The following is a 20660-nucleotide window of genomic DNA, read 5'->3' as shown; positions in this document are numbered from 1 at the left end:
GGGGGGGGTGGGGTTTGGGGGGGGGGGGGGGGAACAAAGATCTCGGAGCGGTGCTGTGCGTGATGGTTGTAGCGGCATGGTGATGGCACAGATCGAGGCTGCAGCGATTTTATGTTTTTGGTGGTTTTAGGATTATTGTTGTGGCTATGGTGGTGACGACGATCATTGGCGCAGGCGATGGAGGTGGTCGATCTATGGTATATTTGTGCTTATTTGTGTGAGTTCTATGTGTATGGATTTGATAGTGGTAGTTGTGGTATTTTTGTTGGTAATATATTGGATCTAGTGGTGGCGACATTGTTGGTAGTGGTGGTGGTGACCATTTGGTTGCTCTGTAACCAATCATTGGTGGTGGATTGGATTCAGCAATGGAGTATTTGGTGTATGTGACCAACGATTTGACATGTGACCTCAACGATTTGGTCTATGATCTTGAAATTTGATGATCCATGACTAAAATAAATTTGTGACCTCTAAAATTTTTGATCTGTGACCTCAAAATTATTTGTAACCTATAAATTTTTTTTATATGTGACCAGTAAATAAATTTGTGACCAATTAATTTGATGATATGTGACCAGTAAATAAATCTATATCCATTAATTATTTAACTGTGACTTTAATATATTTATTTAATGAATATTTTTAATTAATTAAATACAAACCTGAATTTTGAATTTTCAAACTTCTTACCCGATTTTTGAAATGGTGTAAAGAATACATATCAAATATGAATTTTTCCCATATTGAAAAGGATAGGTAGAAGCCTAATTTAAAATTTGGGCCGAGATATAATTTTTTTTCAAAAAATTTACGAACAAAATTGCTACGATCAAAACTGGATGACCTAAAAAAGTAATATGGAAAGTATCACGACTACGAAGAATCAACTTTGAAAACACATTTATTAACTAAAAAAAATTAAAAAAAATTGAAATTGTGGAAAATAAACTTATCTATTAAGATTTTCACGCACACAATCCAATTATTTAATCAGTTTTTCCATATATATAGAGGAAGGGTTCACAAAGCCCCTCCAAAGTACTTCCCACGTGAGTAAAATTTTGCCAAAAAAGCCCTACATGAGGTGGCCGAATTGATAGAGTAGGTGAGCATGGAGACCTTTGGTTACGAGTTTGATTCTTCCTACCAATACTTTTTCGGTCAAGCCTGTTGCACAGAACTTGCCTAGTACGGTTTACTTGGCTGGCGTGATTTGCAAGCTATTGTGTCAATCCGAGAATTTATCCAGTACGCATCCGAAGGGAAGTGGTTGCGGGTTCCAAAAAAAAAAAATAAAAACCCACCCACTCTATTGTGTGTACCTCTCTTATTTAATGGGTTCAGACAAAGATTGATCCAACTTCATTCCGACATTATCCTCGACTTGAATTTTGGATTAATTCACCTATGACCATTGACCGCTGAATTAGTTGTTGATTAACCGAAGTCACCAAACACAAAGAGTGGAGACTTACGATCTTGCGTTTTAATCTTCTTTCATCTCCTCCATGTTTTATTCCCATATTTATTTCTATCCGTAGCCAATTGACTGCTAAATCTGGACTTTACTTCAATCTCCCAAAAAATTAACATTAACAATGAATAAATGACAAAGGAGAAAGCCTTCAAATCTGTATTCAAAACGAAATACCCTTTTGAATTGAAATCATACTAAATCCTTTCTTATATAATCAACTATCAACCTGAAGTCAATTAACATAAAACGAAGCAAAACACCATTTAAGCCTCAAGGCCTATCGCATTTCACTTCTTCATCAAGCATTACAAACATGAGGATCACAGAAAATAGGAAAAGCAAACTCAGGCGATACATTCGCGCACCCAAAAGAGTTCTGCGCAAGGCCAGAGATTTTTACATCGACACAATGGTTAGCTTCGATGGTAGAGTTGCACCCACCAATATTATGGGCTATCCAACTCTACAGACACCACCAAAAAACTTCGGTCGAACGCCCAGAAATGCAAGCAATTACGATAAATTTGAAGAGCTTTGTAAATCAATTGCCAAGAAATTTAGTCGGCACAGCCCAGAATCTAATAAGGTTTGGCAGAATGAGAGAGAGCGAAGATTTCCGGGGTATAATGGTATAGACAGAAGTTACAGTGTTACCTTAGGTAAAATTGGAACAATCGATGAAGACGAGCCTTGTGATTTCCAAGAGCATATCATCATGAAGAGTGAGATCTTAATGCCAAGATGCAGAAGCCATGTAGTTACAAGAGGGAACATGTATTATTAGAACAAATGAGAATATCTTTTTTTCACTGTATACACAAAGCTGCTTTGAATTATATGATTCACTTTATCCATTACGCATTCATTACTCGAACATCACAACAACACAAGAAATATCATCTTGGCTTCCCCTTGATAGTGCTTCCTTAATTAACTCCTCAGCTGCCTCTTGATCACTATCATTTATTTCACTAATACAATCAACTGCTTTGTGATTTGACATTAACTGCAGAACAACATTGTACGTGTCACATCCTTGAACGTGAAAATCCTTTATAAATGGTTAAACTTCATTTTCAACCACACACTCTAATGGATTCACAAGTACTATGGACTTATCCATTACGAATTTTTATCTATTTATAAATAAAACCATTAACAAATTCTTCTCAAATGAAGGCTAAATGTTTTGGTTTCACAGACAGAAAGTATGTTAACAATCATAAGATGATGAAATTACGATATGACATAATAACATATTCTTACAAGAAGCCAAACATTCTCGGTTGTTGTAAAGAGTTACTGGTATTACCTTCCACAGGCCATCACTTGCTGCTAACACTATGAACTCTGTCTGTTCATCTATCTTCTCCATCACTACATGTGGTTCTGCAGTTATGTGATTGTTTAGTCTCTCATTTCCAAAAGCCCTTGTCATTGATAACTGGCCGCCAACTCGTGGAACATTCCCTGAGAACATAGAACATGTCCATTATCAAAATGAATAGTTCACATGCCCAACCATTATTTGTGTTCTTTGACAACATATAATAAGAATTTCTGTTATATGTTCACCAATCAATTGAAGTCAGCAACACAGAGCTCTGTTTTTTTTCAACGAATTACTCTCAGATACATTTATTTATTTATTATTATTATTTTTAAATCACTTTCAAATTCAAAACTATAGAACTTCTACACTGCTTAATGACTGTGATGCTTGTCTGTTGGCATCGTGATATCTTAATAGGGGCTTAAGTTATCAGCTAATGTAACAAATAAGTACAAAAGCTTAAGAGTATATGTAAACTGAAAAGGAACTCCACTCTCAGCAATACCTGGCATCTTAGATACAAAACCTCCTCTGCTCTCAACCAATGCTCTTTCGTTGAGTGGATCATGATCCACAGTTATTTGTTCTGGTTTACCATTCCTGCATAGCGCCACATGTGAGTCGCCAACATTGGTCATGACTAGCTTCTCCCGATTGATTAAAATTGCAGTTGCAGCTGTTGAATCCTGTTGGGAATCTACTTAACATGCGTAGCAAAAAAACAAAATAGATTTCAATTCTCACTAGGATTTATCTTTGTGTTTAGATAGAAATTGTGATAAAAGTCATACATTTTCTAAATCTGCAAACCCCTTTGCTTTTTATTTGTCCAACGATCTTAATTCGTCATCCACAGCTGTCCAATTGTTCAGCCTCCAACGGTGATCTACATAGAGAACAAGATTGCAGGATTATGATTTTCTTCTTGTGCTAACAAGAATAATGAATTCTCTACATATTTTGAAAATCCTAGTCATATTTATATAAGCCCAAACGGGCTTGGCCTGATCCGATTTAATATTTAATTAACTCATTTAATTAAATTCGATCCGTGAATTAATTAATTCAGGCGTATAAATAAGCAATCCAATTAATTAATTTATCCAACGCTTGTTAAATTAATTAATTGACAAATCACAATCTTCGAGTTCTCCTTTTGTGTGCGACCCATCAGGTTCCCGATCACGATATCTAACGACGTGGAATATTATTTTGATCTAATCAAAATTGATAAATTAAAACACCCTTTTAATTTATCACAATTCACACTCGCTGTCCTACATTGACATCCAGCAATGCGTCAGGACAATACATGTGACGAAAAATGTCATGTGGTATGACAAAATCAAACTCGTTTGTTTACTGTGAAACTATAATCCCATCGTCAATATGATCCGATCAATTACGAGATATGAAAGTGTGTCAATCGCGATTATCGATCATATCTTTCATTCCACTATTAAGTCAATATAAGTCGAAAACTCATTTTCGACTTATGTGTACATCTTAGCCAATGATTTCGTAATCGACTTAATTGAATGAAATGCAGATCATAATATCTTACTATTTAAGAGTGACGAATCCTCTATTGGTTATTCACAACCTTCATACGATTCTTGACATATCCGAATGATGCCGCATTAGCGGCCTTTAGCAGAGTAACATCCAACACCGTCAAAACATGATTGTCCTCATATAATGTACTGTGACGACCTTAAGTCAAAAAGACAAATCCCACTACCGAACATTAGCGTTTAACCATTGACATTCAGATAGTTATCCATGTGGAATCTCTCGACGTGTCTCCAATATTTTGTTCTATAACAAAACATCCTTGTGTTCATTTAAGTGTCACCACACTTTAGCTTGTGAGATCACTTATTTACTTCACAAGTAAGAAATGCCATACGTGATGATTTATCCGTAATAACGATATTCGTATATCATTATTACTTAAGATCACAGACGATTTAAGATTCAATCATATGTAATTTGTATCTCACAATATCAACTCCTTGTGATTAACGAATTACTAAGATTTGAACCCACAGACTCTATTATTTAATTAAATTGTTTATTAATTAAATAATAGATCTGCCATTAAATTGCATTAATTATATATTAAAAGTATTTATGTCCAGGGTTGATTGGACTTAGAGTATAACACTTACAAATCCCCCCTTGGACCAACCACATTTTCTAGAATATCGTCATCAGTAACTTTATTAGCTCTCTTGACTACAGATTTGGGGTTCATCCAGAAATTAGGCTATTCATCAGAAAATAAGAACAAAACTTATTGATAAACTAGTAAGTCATGATAGGATCCTGACCTATTGCTGCAAGTTGCCTCACTGACTGTTGGCTATTGCTGGCAACTAAGAGTCTTGCCCAAACACAGATGTGAAATTAGCTAGGTATGGATTGCTACGTAGAGTATATTGTATTGCGATGGAAGGATTGCAGTAGAAATGCAGAGTAATATAGAGAAAAGTATGGATTATTCAACTGAAGTAGAAATCATATATGAAATAACCCAAGGCTTTCTAGAGGCCTGGCTCTCCTCACTAGTCTTACTACCTGCTTGAATGAAAAACTAATTCTCTTCCCCTTCATATTTATTGACCACTACTACCCCCCCAAATGACAACTGACTACTAACTGAAGAATAACATCAGAATGTTGAAAAATAAGAGTCATGCTACACTTACAAAACTAGGTTACAAAATGATACAAAATAACATCCACGCCAATCATTTCAAAAACAAATTTTTAAATCATTTCAAATCAGTGGCCCACATTTTGCCAACACAATTGGTATCTTCACTTTTGTAAAGCTACTTTGTAAGAGTAGTTTTATTCGAAAAATAATAACAGATTGCTGCTGCATCACGGTTACTCCTTTACCCTGATTGCCTCTTTGTTAAGCCCATTTTCCCTCTTATTTCTTCTTGAGTATCTGGACGTGATCAGAGGTCTATCAAGTCAACACTGCCGATTATAAAAAAGTACACATACAATTGATATCTCATTCAAATATTGTCAAAAAGATGGCTCTGCAAGTATTCAGCAACATTTCGACCAGAATGACTGTCAAAGATTGCATACAGAACCGTCCATCTTTTTCTGAGTAGCCACAACATAATCTTCCATTCCATGTTTCATTTTTCCTTCAACAAAGTGACACCCATGGGAGACATGCATTCTGGGATGCTCCTCCTTGTATTCTGTCCTTCCACTTGCATTTCCATTGCCCTCAATAATCTCGTGAGTTATATCATCTTCGTCTCCGTAACCATCACTTTTCTCAACCACTTCTTCCTAAAACCAGACAGAATTAAACTGCACCATCGGTTTTGATCCAAAAGGGAATACGAAGATCATTGGAGCAACACTTCAAGAAAAGATAACAAGACAAACACCAACAGTAGCAAAGCTCAATAGAACAATACTACATCTATTTTCTGATGAACAGGAAAATTTCAGTCCCTAAATTAGAACTTGAGGTTCATGTAAAGTATAATAAAGTGCATTCTTTAAATTCCTTACAGGCACTAGGGAAAAATAATACGTACACCAAATTTTCCTCGTAACCACCATAACTTAGGAAGTAGGTAAGAATTCCAACATATATTAGTCACAAGGCAATAGAAAGAGAAAGACAGAATGATGTGATCATGACTGAAGAGGGCTACGTTTCCACGAGACTTGCAAAGAATTATTTAGAGCTCTAAGTACCTTTACAACAGGACCTAAAGAACGAAAGTCTCTCAAGTACGGCTAAAGCATTAGTAACAAAACTAAGATGAAAAACTGTACCTATGCTCATAAGCAACGGAAGAAGAAAGGAAGAAATTGTTGGCGTGAGCTGTCAATAATATCATATTGAATGGGATTGTTAATTACCAACTGTAATGTAAAATTCCTTGGTTTATCTAGTTTTCTAGCCTAGAATAGCTCTCTTTAATTTGCTCTCTACACTATATATGTATATGATTGTATTCATTCAAAATAAGAAGAAATTATCCCCTTTTTAACATGGAGCAGAAAATCCTAGGATTTCTGCCCCAACAAACACCTTACCAAAACTGACCAGAAACCATGGAAGAAGCTACAGACGTGGTGGCAGACCAGAGACATGATGAGAACTCTACTGCTCCTACACTTGATAATTTAATGACTCGACTGATGCAGGCTCTGATAGAAAATCAAACCAAGAACCAAGTACGGACATATGAACCTCCTGCAGCTTCGATCGACATCAAGCTAGACGGATCAAACTATGGTTTATGGTCCCAAGTTGTCGAGATGTATATCTCCGGCAAGGACAAATTGGGATATATCAATGGAGACATTACACAACCTGAATCACCAGACCCCATGTTTCGGAAATGGAGAACTGAGAATGTAATTGTGAAGGGATGGATAATTAATTCCATGGACCCGACTCTAATCGGCAATTTTATTCGTTTTCCTACTACAAAAATGGTGTGGGATTCAATTGCTACTACCTATTTTGATGGAACAGACACTTCTCAAGTGTATGGTTTGAAGAGACGTGTGACCAGAATGAGACAAGCAGGAGGATCCATTGAAGAATATTACAATGGTCTACAAGGCTTGTGGAGAGAAATCGACTTTCGTAGGCCAAATCCAATAGAATGTCCTGCTGATATAAAGAGATATAACTTGGCTATACAGGAAGACAGAGCCTATCTCTTTCTTGATGGGCTGGATGATCACCTAGATAAAATCAGGGCTGATGTGCTCCAAATGCGACCATTCCCTACAGTTGAACAGGCCTATGCTCATGTTCAAAGAGAGGCTATACGACAATATGTCATGAATTCAAACGCTAAACATACACAGGCTGCTGCTATGGCCTCTAAAGGAGTTAAGACAGGAAACCAAAAGCTACCAACTGGTGGTGGAAAGGCCAATACAACCTATAAGGGCAAGACACAATCCAACGGAGGTTGTACACACTGTGGGAACATGAAGCACGATTGTGAAACCTAGTTTAAGTTAAATGGATACCCAGAGTGGTGGAATGAATTTAAGACACGAAAATAGCGTGAACGTAAAACTAACACCAATGGCGAATCGGGATGAGCTACTGTGGCAAAGGCAGAAAATTTATTTTCTTTTACTCCACTGGTGGAACCATCAGAAGAGTTAAATTCTCTCAATAACCAAGGTAAATGTGGTCTTGCATTACTTGATTCCAGTCAAAGATAATTATGGTGGCTGGATTGTTGATTCGGCGCAGCCGATCACATTACTTTCGACAACAACGACTTTTCCAAGATTACCCAACTGAAACGAAGTAGTGTTGCTAACGCTAATGGAGTCACATACCCGGTTATAGGAGCTGGAACCGTTACTTTATCACCTTCTCTCTCTCTATCCAATACTTGTTCCATCTCTCTCAAATAAGTTACTTTCTGTAGCCCAAGTCACTGAAGAACTAAATTGTGTCGCTTTAATGTATCCTACTTTTTGTCTCTTCCAGGATATTCTCACACAGGAGATCATTGGGCGTGGTACTAAGAGAGAGGGGTTGTACTACATGGATGATTTTAGCCAGGGGAGAACAAATAACATGCACCTCTCAACTAGTATCAAGGAGAGGCAGATTTGGCTATGGCATCGTCAATTGGGACATCCGTCTTTCAGCTACATGAAGTATTTATTTCCAAACTTATTCTCAACCTTACATGATTCAAACTTTAAGTGTGAAACTTGCATTTTAGCTAAAAGTCATCGTGTACCTTTTCCAATAAGCTTGAATAAAAGTGATGTTCCATTTGCGTTAATCCATTCTGATGTTTGGGGACCCTCTCCAATTACTACTTTTTTTGGAATTCGTTGGTTTGTGACATTTGTTGATGATTGTACTCGAATGACTTGGTTATATTTGTTGAAACACAAAAATGATGTCTTCCATGTGTTTAAGTCTTTTCATGCAATGATCAAGACTCAATTTCTAGCAAAACCAAAGATCCTTTGCTCTGACAATGGTGGGGAGTATGTTAATCAGGAATTTCAAGCTTATTTCCAAAGTCACGGTCTTCTTCATGAAACCTCCTGTACTCAAACACCGCAACAAAATGGGGTGGCCGAACGAAAAAAATAGGCATATCTTAGAAACTACTCGTGCTTTATTGATTGGAGCATATATGCCGAACAGATATTGGGATTCCGCTGTGGTCACAGCAGTACATCTCTTGAACCGTATGCCTTCAAAAGTGTTGAATTTTAAAACTCCATTACAGACTCTCTCTAGTCACGTTTCGCTACCATCTATTTTGATGATCCCACCTCGGGTATTTGGATGTGTTGCCTATGTTCATCTCCACAAAAATCAACGCACTAAGCTTGATCCTTGTGCAATACGGTGTATTTTTTTGGGGTATGCCACACAAAAAAGGGTGAGCTGTGCTATGATCCTATCACACGACGTACCTATGTTACCATGGATGTTACATTCATGGAGTCTGAAAGTTTTTACTCTTCATCAACATCCAATTCTTCTCTTCAGGGGGAGATAAGATATGAAAAGCAGAATTGGTAAAATTGTGAGGTATTTGAAGAAACTCATACCCCAGTGCAATTTGAAATTGGGACAGGAGGCAGGATTAGTAATGATACTATACAAGACAGTACACAAGAAGTTGAAGCTGAAATTGTACAAGTTGAGACTGAAAATACAACATCCCCACTCTTTTCAGTGCTCAACGACCCATCTCCTGAAAATATTCCTGAGGTAAGCTCTCCAACTACACCATCTCCTGATAATAGTTCAGATATTTCTGTTGGTTATAATTTGCCTTTCAGACATAATCGTGGAAAGCCCCCGAATCGATATTCACCAGATTTAGAGGAAAGGAGATCGAAATATCCAATTGCCAACTATGTATCGACTCAAAAATTAGAGAAACCTCTCAAGGCATTTGTATACAATTTTTCTGCATGTCAGATTCCTAATGAAATACAACAGGCCTTAGAAGACCCAAAGTGGGCTCAAGCCATAAGAGAAGAAATGGAGGCACTATAAAAAAATAAAACATGGAATCTTGTTCCATTGCCTGAAGGAAAGAAGACAATAGGTTGTAAGTGGGTTTTCTCCATCAAACATAAGGCTGATGGATCCATTGAAAGATACAAGGCAAGACTTGTGGTGAAAGGATATACACAAACATATGGTATAGACTATCAAGAGACATTTTCTCCGGTGGCGAAGCTAAACACTGTGAGGGTCTTATTATCTCTTGCAGCAAATTTAGACTGGCCACTACACCAGTTTGATGTAAAGAATGCCTTCCTTCATGGTGATCTTAAAGAAGAGGTTTATATGGATATTCCACCAGGATGCAGTGTTTCCTCAAAATCAGGGGTTGTATGTAAATTTCAACGATCACTATATGGACTAAAACAATCACCTCGTGCATGGTTTGGTCGTTTTAGCTTGGCTATGAAGAAACATGGTTTCCAACAAAGCAACTCAGATCATACTTTATTCTTGAAGCATAGACAGGGAAAGGTTACAGCTCTAATAATCTATGTAGATGACATGATTATTATAGGAAATGACACAGAAGAGATCAACAGGCTTCAGAAAAATTTGGCAAATGAATTTGAAATGAAGAACCTTAGGAGTTTAAAATATTTCTTAAGGATCGAAGTAGCCAGATCGAAAAATGGTATATTTCTTTCCCAAAGAAAATATGTGTTAGATCTATTATCCGAAGTGGGTCTTCTTGATTGTAAGCCAGCCGATACCCCTATTGCTCAAAATCATAAGCTTGGAGAATACCCCGATCAAGTCCCAACTAATAAGGAGAGATATCAAAGATTAATCGGCAAACTAATTTATTTATCCCACACTCGACCTGACATTGCTTCTGCAGTGAGCACGGTGAGTCAATTTATGCACTCACCAAGTGAAGAGCATACAGATGCAGTAATTCGAATCCTTTGTTATTTGAAATCCGCACCAGGGAAAGGACTTATGTTCTTCAAGAACAATCATCTAAATGTCGATGGCTATACCGATGCAGACTGGGCTGGTAGCATCTCTGACAGGAAGTCTACATCAGGCTACTTCACATTTGTAGGAGGCAATCTTGTCACATGGAGAAGGAAGAAACAAAAGGTGGTGGCTTTATCAAGTGCCGAAGCTGAGTTTAGAGGCATAGCCAAAGGACTTTGTGAACTCCTTTGGCTTAGGATGTTACTAACTGAGATTGGCTTTGCACCCAAATCTGAAATGAACTTATTTTGTGATAATAAGGCAGCCATTGACATTTCCCATAATCCAGTTCAGCATGACAGAACAAAACACGTTGAAGTGGATCGACATTTCATCAAGCAAAATCTCGAGTCTAAGAAATTAGCTTCCCATTTGTTAAATCTGAAAACCAATTAGCAGATATACTGACGAAGGCTGTCTCCAGCAAGATCTTTTACAACTCTCTTAACAAGTTGGGCATATGCGATATCTATGCACCAACTTGAGGGGGAGTGTTGGCGTGAGCTGTCAATAATATCATATTGAATGGGATTGTTAATTACCAATTGTAATGTAAATTTCCTTGGTTTATCCAGTTTTCTAGCCTAGAATAGCTCTCTTTAATTTGCTCTCTACACTATATATGTATATGATTGTATTCATTCAAAATAAGAAGAAATTATCCCCTTTTTATCAGAAATAATGAGATCCTTATAAATACAAACATTTTCATACAAGCAAGCACCAAAAATTTCTAACCTTCACATTAGGGACAATATCATCTGGAATTTCCCTCCACTGGTCATTATGAAGAGAGAGCATTGTTAGGTAATAGTGAAAGAGCAAAAGATTAGAATAAAAAATATCCTGGCTTTGAGTTTTACATTGAAAGCAGTAGAAATTGAAATTCTATGAGCAATAAATTTCTCAATTAAGTATTTTGCCTAGAACCATAACCCCTCCACCTCCACCTCCACCTACCCCAAATCAACACATTTGTACCAGGAGATGTAGTAGTTTCTACTTCTTCTTTAACTGATGAAGAAGTTACTAAACTCTGGCATATGCGACTTGGGCATATGAGTGAGAGTTGAGTAGAAGGGGACTTCTTGACGAGTAAAAGACTAGTAAGATGACGTTTTGTGAGCATTGTGTCTTTGAGAAACAGAAAATAGTTAGATTTATTAAAGGAATACATAAGAAGAAGGGACCACTTAAATATATCCATTCAAATCTTTGGGGATCGACCAGAATGCCTTCAAAAGAAGGTGTTTATTATTTGTTGACAGTGATTGATAATATCTCTAAGAAAGTTTTGGTATTCTTTTTAAAACAGAAGAGTGATGTATTTAGGACCTTCAAAGAGTAAAAAATATTGATCGAAAAGCAGAATGGAAAGCAAGTAAAACTTCTATGCAAAGAGTTTTGTCGAAGAAATTGATTCCACTGAGGAGCCTGCTATATATTTAGAGGCAGTCAGTTACAGTGATTCTAGTTGATGGTTGATTGTTATGTAGGAAGAGCTGGAGTTATTGAATAAAAAATAGTACTTGAGACTTGTTGAAATTATTTAAGAATAAAAGGGTTGTTTGCTACAAGTGGGTATTCAAAAGGAATAAAGGGAGATCAGGGATTGGAAATAGGTATAAGGCAAGATTGATAGCAAAGGGCTACAGTCAGATTTCACGTGTTGATTTCACAAATACACTCTCACTAGTAGTAAACCATAGCTCAATTCGGGCTTTACTTAGAATAATAGCAAAAAATGATTTGGACATTGAGTAGATGGATCTCAAGACAACATTCTTGTTAGGAGAACTTGAAGAGAATATTTATATGCAACAATCACAGGGTTTCATAGTTTCTAGAAATAAAGACTATGTGTGCTTGTTGAAGAAGTCCTTGTATGGACTAAAGTAGTCACCGAGGATGAAGTATAAAAGGTTCGATTCATTCATGACTACGTACTGTTTCATTAGAAGTAATTTTGATAGTTGTGTGTACTTTAGAAAGGAAGATAGTTGATTGCTCACATATTTGTTATTATATGCTGATGATATGCTCATAGCAGCTAAGATAAAGTCGAGGTTAATTAGAAAAGTGAAATCTTAACTTAGTAAGGAGTTTGAGATGAAATATTGGGTGCAGTAAAGAAAATTCTTGGTATGAAAATTTTGAGGGATAGAAAGGCTGGCAGATTGTACTTAAGTCAAAAAGGGTACATTGAGAAAGTGTTTCAAATGTTCAATATGTTGAATGCTAAGGTTGTGAGTACTTCTTTGGCCGCCTACTTCAAATTATCATCCAGATTATGTCTTCGATTAGATGAAGACGTTGATTATATGCCTCAAGTTCTTTATTCCAGTGCAGTTAGATCGCTTACTAATACTATGGTTTGTACAAGACTAGATTTGACACATGCAGTTAGTAGGTACATGGCAAAATTTGGCAATGAACATTGAAAAACAGTACAATAGATATTTAGATACTTGAAGGGCTCTACTAATATTTGCTCGCATTTTGGTAGAAATACTAATGGAGTTATTGGGTACGTGGATTTAGATTATGCAGGGGATTTCGATAAGAGGAAATCACTTACAGGGTATGTGTTTACCTTTAGAGGCTATGCTATCAACTAGAAAGCTAATTTGCAAAATACAGTAATTTTGTTTATAATAGAGGTAGAGTACATGGCCATTAGAGAAACATGTAAACATGTACGAAGGCTATGTGGTTGAGGGGATTGATTTGTCAAATCAATGAAGACTTGCAGAATTTTACAGTGTATTGTGATAGTCAGAGTGCAATTTTTCTGATTAAGAATCGGATGTTCCATGAATTGATGTGAGGTATGTGCGTGATGTGATTGTTCATGGTGATATTGTAGTGAGTAAAGTTGACATCAAGGATAATCCTGCTAATATGATGACAAAATCACTTCTCATTTCTAAGTTTGAGCATTGTTTGAACTTAGTTGGTGTTTGTCATTGATTTAGCCTATTGTGGCTTGTTTGGAAGAGGATAAGTGTTATTTAATTTGGAGATGTGTTTTTGGAATTCCTTGTATTGAAATTTGCTTCAAGGTAGAGATTTGTTGTAGTTTGACCAAATTTTAGTGGGTATTGAAGTTTTGGTTGAAGTCATCTTGAAGAGATAAAAATTATGGACCGAAAAAAAAGTCGTCGTATTTTCACTAGCTGGCCGCTCAAGTGGCACCTGCATATTTTCTACAAAGACTTGTTGCTGGCCTATTGCTCACCTGGTGCTCGAGAGATGAAGCTGTTGTTTGCCCATTGCTCACTTGTAGCTCGAGCGATATGGTTTTATGGCCTAGGCCCATTTCACGTTTTGACGCATTTTTGGATTCTTTTTTGTCTACAACTTGATTCTAGGATTTTTTTAATATATAAGTCACTGCTTGTATTTTTTTTTTATAACATTCATGCTTTTGAGAGTTTTGGATCTTAATTGAGAGTATTAAGATCTTGTTGTAAGCATAATTACTAATAATTATAATGGATTTCTTCTATTCTACTAGTGATTTTTTTTTTCCGTCTTGGGTTTCCACATAAATTTTAGTGTTTTTATTTTTGTTCTTGCTTATTTCATTATTGTCTTTATCTTGCGATCAATTTGTAACAATATAGACTCACAAATCTTGGAGATCATTACTTTTGAGCATCTGCATTGAATAAACAAGAAGTCTAGACTCTAAAACTTGGCCCGAATCAAATCAATAGTCTTGTTATCCACTTGGAATGACTTTTCAAGAAGATCATTAGGAATGGCCGGATTTGATCCACAGAGAGCATTTCCAACTGTAATAACGCTCGGGTTTTGGCTGCTAAAAGCTGCAATAGCGACTGCATTGCTATCTCCATTATTGCGTTGAAAGTGGACAAGACCTTCTGGAAAAACAAAAACATCACCCTCTTTTAGCCCTTCTGTGAAAAGCTTGTTTTCAGAATTAGAGGTGACAAATCCCACTTCCAGACGCCCTTCAATTACTGTCAAAATTTCTGTTGCTCGAGGGTGCGTGTAGGGAGGATTAATTCCTGATGGTGCATAGTCTATACATGGAGATTCCAGGAGTGTTGAGTCCTGGAACTTTAGCTACATTAAGAAATCATTTGCTTGTGCAAGTTTCGGACCCTTGCACGCCCGGCCATTCACCAATACTGCATGGTGCAACAAAAATAATTGAACATATTTAAAACAGAAATGGGCATGTTTGGACATGTGAATTGCACAATATTAAAGCGAGATTAAGAAACTAAAAGTTTGTCGATTACACTATGTAATCACCCTTCAAGGACGAGGGAAGTTATATGTTTTCCATTGTTTTAGAAAGCTTAATTTGAACATATGACCGTCTAACAAAACAATCAGGGACCATATATCAGGTTAATCCAATGATATGGGATACAATTGAAGTTGTTAAATTCCACCCCCTTTTCAAAATTAACATTCATGGTGGCTCATATGTCCATTTACGTGACGTGACATGACTATTCTTCTACACGAAAGTAGACCCTCTCCCATGTCGCCACGTTCGCAGCCGTGATTAATAGAATAGAAAGGTGCATGCTCTGATACTAATAGTAACAACCACTTTTTGTGGAACTCACCTTTAAACCTGGTTTGTAAGAGGGAGAGTGCCCACTTGGTAACCACATACCAAGTCTCATGGTAGAGGATACAATTACATTCATTGCATAATCTAAGTGTAAAATGATAAATTGATTGTAGAAAACCAAGTTGCATTTTTTTATGACACGTACCATCTTCACTTGATGCAGAATAAATCAGGCCTTCCATTACTTGAATACCTGAAACCTTCATCCAAGAATCTGCAATCAATTTTCCATTATTTATTCCCTGCTAATTAAGGCAGATTGTTTAGTTACATATTTTGATTATCTCTTTTCTTTTTTGAGAAAAAACGACCTTGTTTCAAAATATTTGTTCTTCGTTAGTCACACTTACATATAGTACTATGTACCAAGTATAGAGGAGTGGAATAGTTAGGTTGTATATATTATACCTGGGCCATCGGAATAAGCAACACAGAAATCCTGAAGAGAACTCAAGTCGGAAGCTATGGAAACCGAACAAGTTGCAATCAAGAGCCCTAACAAAAGAAAAGGGGATGCCATACTTCCTTTGGTTTCTGGTTATATTGTTGACCAATAACTGCTTGCAAGTATAAGTTTAAATATCTAGAATAATTGCAACAATTATTTTTGTAATTATCGAGTTTAATTAGTTAGTTTCTATGTAGCAGGACTGCAACTTGTATATATTCTAATTGTGCCGTCATGCTGATACACAATTTTTTTTTTAATTATCAATTCATTGAAATGTTGACGTTAATTTTAATGGTCACTTTGTACGTTCTTGTTAAATGAAAATTAAACACATCCATTAAATTTATGAAAGTTTGATGTGACAATTTGCTTGGCAAAAATACTGCCAATTGAAATGCGTATCAGATAACAAAGTAAAAAATTAATATGACGGAAAAGAAAATTAAATTCAAATAAAACAAGAATTAGGAAAGGATAAAATCTACAAAAATAAGACTAAACACAATAAAATAAATAAAAGTTGTAATGAATATTTTAATGTGCATAATATAGATCAATATAGATTAAAATAAATGTGCTGCGTTCAATTGGAAGCAACGTCATTAAGATATGACAATTTCTGGACCACTACCAGCCTTCAATTTTTGAAGCTCTTTCATTGAATAAAATACGTAGAAGAATCACCGTAAACAAGTCAATCTAAGAGCCTAGAAGAAGCCTTTATTTGCGACAGAGAGAGCTTCCAACAAGGAAAATTAATATTGCCCAAAGTTTAAGGATAGTTCGTTCACTCTAGCAAAGGGATGACAACAAGGCGGGTATGGGATGGGTCGGCCATTCCCACCCTCGTCCCGTCGGGTATTTTTGCTATTTTACCTCATACCCATTCCCGATTATCACCCCATTTATTTTTTCTTTTTATTTATTTTATTTTTTGCTTTGATTTTTTTATGTCCTTAGTAAATTTATTACTTTTTTACCAATTTGTTAAAAACAACTTATATTTTCTTTAAAAATGATGATAAATCTATTATTTTTGTTTGATAAAAATTTAAATTTGAAATTAACTTTAAACAGGGCGGGGACTATGTTTCCCGTACCCGTCCCATACCCGTTTCAGGGCAATGATCCTCGCTACATTCGGGATGGGCCCTATAAATATCGGGTAGAATGAATTTTTTTGCCATTCCTACTTTAGCGAAGGGCTCGAAGAAGCAGAACAAGGATTTTTCTGCTCATGAATACGATACCACAGGGACTGACATAAATGCACATCAACATTATAACCACCCCTCTCTATTTGAAGATTAGATGATGCTTCGAAACGAACTTCTGAGGTTTGCGTTCAATCTAAATATATTTATATATTGTACTCATCTTAAATTAACGTAAGATGCTGAGGGCATACTAAACGAATTTGTGAAATACGTATGGGCTTCTATATTCCATCGCATTTTGATTTTTGAATTTCAAGAGAGAATTTGGTTTCAGAAATAAAAGAATTGTTGGATATTGGTTAAATAAATCGAGAATTGAAAATCGATTAAAGTTCGTATCGACTTCGGCCAAATACTCAAAAGCTCGACTCAATCCGTTTAGGCAAAATTATTTGCCACTTCGCCGCTTCGGGGCGCACAAACGGGGATCGACCTGCCCGGTCAGGTCGAGGGGGCAGCGTCCCCCGTGGGGGGTCGGGGGCAATGCCCCCGAAAGAGAATTTTGATTTCTCTGCATGTATTGAAGGGTATATTTGGCATTTCGAAAACCAATATCGGATGAATGAGAAATTACGAAAAAGGACGAAAATCAGTGAATAGACCCCGTTGCGCCTTGTTTTTCTTTGACCGGCCTATCTTCTTTCTATAAACAAGCTCCCTCCGGCCGTCCAGGGACTGGACGGCTCTCGGTTCTTGAGCATGTTGGGGGATTAGGCGGCAGTTGAAAGAGCTGCTCGAAAGCTTGACGAACAAGCGAAAAAAGTCTATATATTCTTATTAGTCAAGGGCTTTTCATAAAGGTGCATTATTTGAAAATGGTGCATGGTTTGGTCTCAACCATTAGTGAATAGATACCTTTTCATAAAGGTGCATTGTTTGGAAAGGGTGTATGGTTTGGCCTCAACCATTTCGTCCATACCCTTTCATGGTCTATAAATAGGACCCTTTGGGTGTCCTATTCCACACAATTTGATATGCAAAACGTCTCTCATCCTATCTTCTATCCAAAATCAAAATCATTTCATTTATTTTGATTTTCTTTCATTTCATCCTTGGAGTACATAAGCCTAAATTTGGTTCGTTATACTTGTGTTTTGGAGTGCTACAAACACAAGTGTAGCCGTTGTATCTTGGGAGTCGATTGCCGAAATCCGTAGGCACCGTTGCGGGGCAAATTCGACTTAAGGACAAAGAGTCCAACTCTTGCCTCGGCTTTGTCACCATCATTATATTTATTTCGGCGTCACTATTCACAAAATTCATCCAACAAGAATTAATTGATCAGAATTCAAACAAGAAAAGAAATGGTGAACATTTCTTTTTCTTCAATCCAAACAATAATTTAATGAATCAAACTAAACAAAGTCCAAGGCATTTTAACAAAAAAACAATCTCTTAACGAACTTAAAAGACAAAACTAGGTCAACATCATTAATTTTTTCAGACATTAGAGAATTCGGACAAGCTGCTTAGAACTTGGACTGAATCCAATCAATTGTCTTAATATCAACTTGAAATGACTTGGCAAGAAGATCATTCGGAATTGCAGGTGTCGACCCAAAAACAGCATTTGCAACTGTAATAACACCAGGGTTTTGGCTGCTAAGAGCTGCAATGGCAACAGCATTTGTATATCCAACATTACGTTGGAAATGGACAAGCCCTACTGGGAAAACAAAAACATCACCCTTTACGAGTTTTTTCGTGATGAATCGATTTTCAGGGTTGGAAGTGACAAATCCCACTTCAAGAGTGCCTTCAATTACTGTCAAAATTTCAGTTGCTCGAGGGTGCGTGTGAGGAGGGTTAATGCCCCATGGCGCATAGTCTACTCGCACTAAGGAAATTCCAAGAGTGTTGAGTCCAGGAATTTGAGCCACAGTTGCAGGAGTCACTCTTGATCCTACTGCATTTGATGTATTGCCTGGTAAATGAAGTCCACTAAAGAAGAAATCATTTGCCTGTACAAGTTTTGGATCCTTGCATGCATGCCCATTTACCAGCACTGCATTAATAGTAAACAAACAGAACTAAATTACTCAGAATCTTGACATTAACTAGAAATATTTACGAACAAGAGTTTTACTTCTTTTTCTTGGTTAAAATTATCTATTACTATCTAATCGAGCATAAAAAAACGAAACAAGCCCAATGCCTGTAATTGTAAATTAAGTTAGGCCCCCTTACTTTAGAGATAAAAAAGGGTGAATGTTTTGTACGTCGTAAGTGCCTATTTCTTCGAAATATTTTCAGTCATTTTGGTAGACAGCAATGAAATTTTTAGGGCTAACTTTTGAAGTATAGTATTGAATAGTCAATTGCAGAGAACTCAATAGAGTCTATTATAGTGATCCTGAAACTGTGAAAATATATGCTCTACCTATTGGAAATATAAATTGTGTCATACCGTACCTCTCAACGCAAATATCCAACTTATATTATTGCAAGTGATCGTATGTTCAATAATAAATAAATGCTGTAAATAAATAAAAACCACAATATATTTATTATTGAATATTATTTTATTACAGTAAAATTTGTACTATATGGGCACATAACCCAACACTAACGTGCTCAATTGAGTTTTTTTAATTAGACTGTGCTATTTTTAAATCTGATTGTGTTATTCATATAATATATACCTGGGCCATTGGGGTCAGCCACGCAAAAATCTTGAAGAGGGCTGGAGTCAGATGCCAAAACAACTGAACAAATTGCAATCAAGACTGCGAAGAAAAGAAAATTATGGGATGCCATTTTTGTTCAAGATTCGACAAGAAATGGAGAAGAAGAAGATTAGTTATGTGCAGAAGATTTGAGGTGCAAAAAGAAAAGACAATCCAAGGCTGCTTATATGGATAATTAACAGCATTAATTAATTAATTGTTACATAATTTCTTATCATGCCGGCCTAATTATCAACAATGAACAAAGAAGACCTTGTCTTCAATAAACCGTGTTGGACGGATATTATGCACGTTAATTATCGATAATCTTGTTCGATATTGCCAGACGACAAATAATGTAATAATTAGTTGGGTTGAAAAAGTAACTTTGTCGGATCACACTCGAGTAGTGTTCAAACCTCTTCTAACTCGATATTAAATGATAGATTTATATTTATGTGTTCATTATCTACAATTTTTACTCAACGTCTCTTGATTGATAAGTTTTTATCTTCCCTTCTGTACTGTTTTCTTTTATTAGTAAAATGAACTATCCAGTATGGTTATAATTTACCCAAAAAAGGGTATAATAACTAAGACGATAGAATAATGTAAATAAGACTACTATTTTTTATTTTTGAAAGAGTCAAATGCTGTCCTGTCCGGACTTGGTCTGTGTTTATCTTAAGCTTTGCAACTCACGCCATATGTCGAAGCTAGAGTTAAAAGGGTCTAGGGTTCTTCCATCATATTCAAATTGTGCCATTAAAAATGGAGGTTTTTGAGGTTAAAAAGTTGGTAAGGTTAAATATTATAGAAATATATATGACAATGATTATTAGGATATTAACTATTTGTTGATGATA

At 36.3% G+C, this 20660-nt stretch overlaps 1 protein-coding gene and 2 pseudogenes across 1 annotated transcript; all 3 read right to left on the bottom strand.

The window, feature by feature from the left end:
- Nucleotides 1-2345: 2345 nt before the first annotated feature.
- LOC111370047 lies at nucleotides 2346-6916 on the bottom strand (annotated as a pseudogene).
- A 7619-nt stretch (nucleotides 6917-14535) lies between these two features.
- Nucleotides 14536-15980, bottom strand: LOC111370281 (annotated as a pseudogene).
- A 2617-nt stretch (nucleotides 15981-18597) lies between these two features.
- On the bottom strand, nucleotides 18598-19885 carry LOC111370280 (putative germin-like protein 2-1). The gene is made up of 2 exons (XM_022991956.1): nucleotides 19771-19885; nucleotides 18598-19133 (listed from the first exon to the last, which is right to left on the bottom strand). The coding sequence occupies exons 1-2, from the start codon at nucleotides 19883-19885 to the stop codon at nucleotides 18598-18600; spliced, it is 651 nt and encodes a 216-aa protein (XP_022847724.1).
- Between the last annotated feature and the right edge of the window lie 775 nt (nucleotides 19886-20660).

The sequence above is a fragment of the Olea europaea genome, chromosome 21 (genome assembly GCF_002742605.1).
Source record: "Olea europaea var. sylvestris chromosome 21, O_europaea_v1, whole genome shotgun sequence".
In the NCBI taxonomy this organism is placed as follows: Eukaryota; Viridiplantae; Streptophyta; class Magnoliopsida; order Lamiales; family Oleaceae; genus Olea; species Olea europaea.
This window is presented reverse-complemented; position numbering and strand designations above follow the sequence as displayed.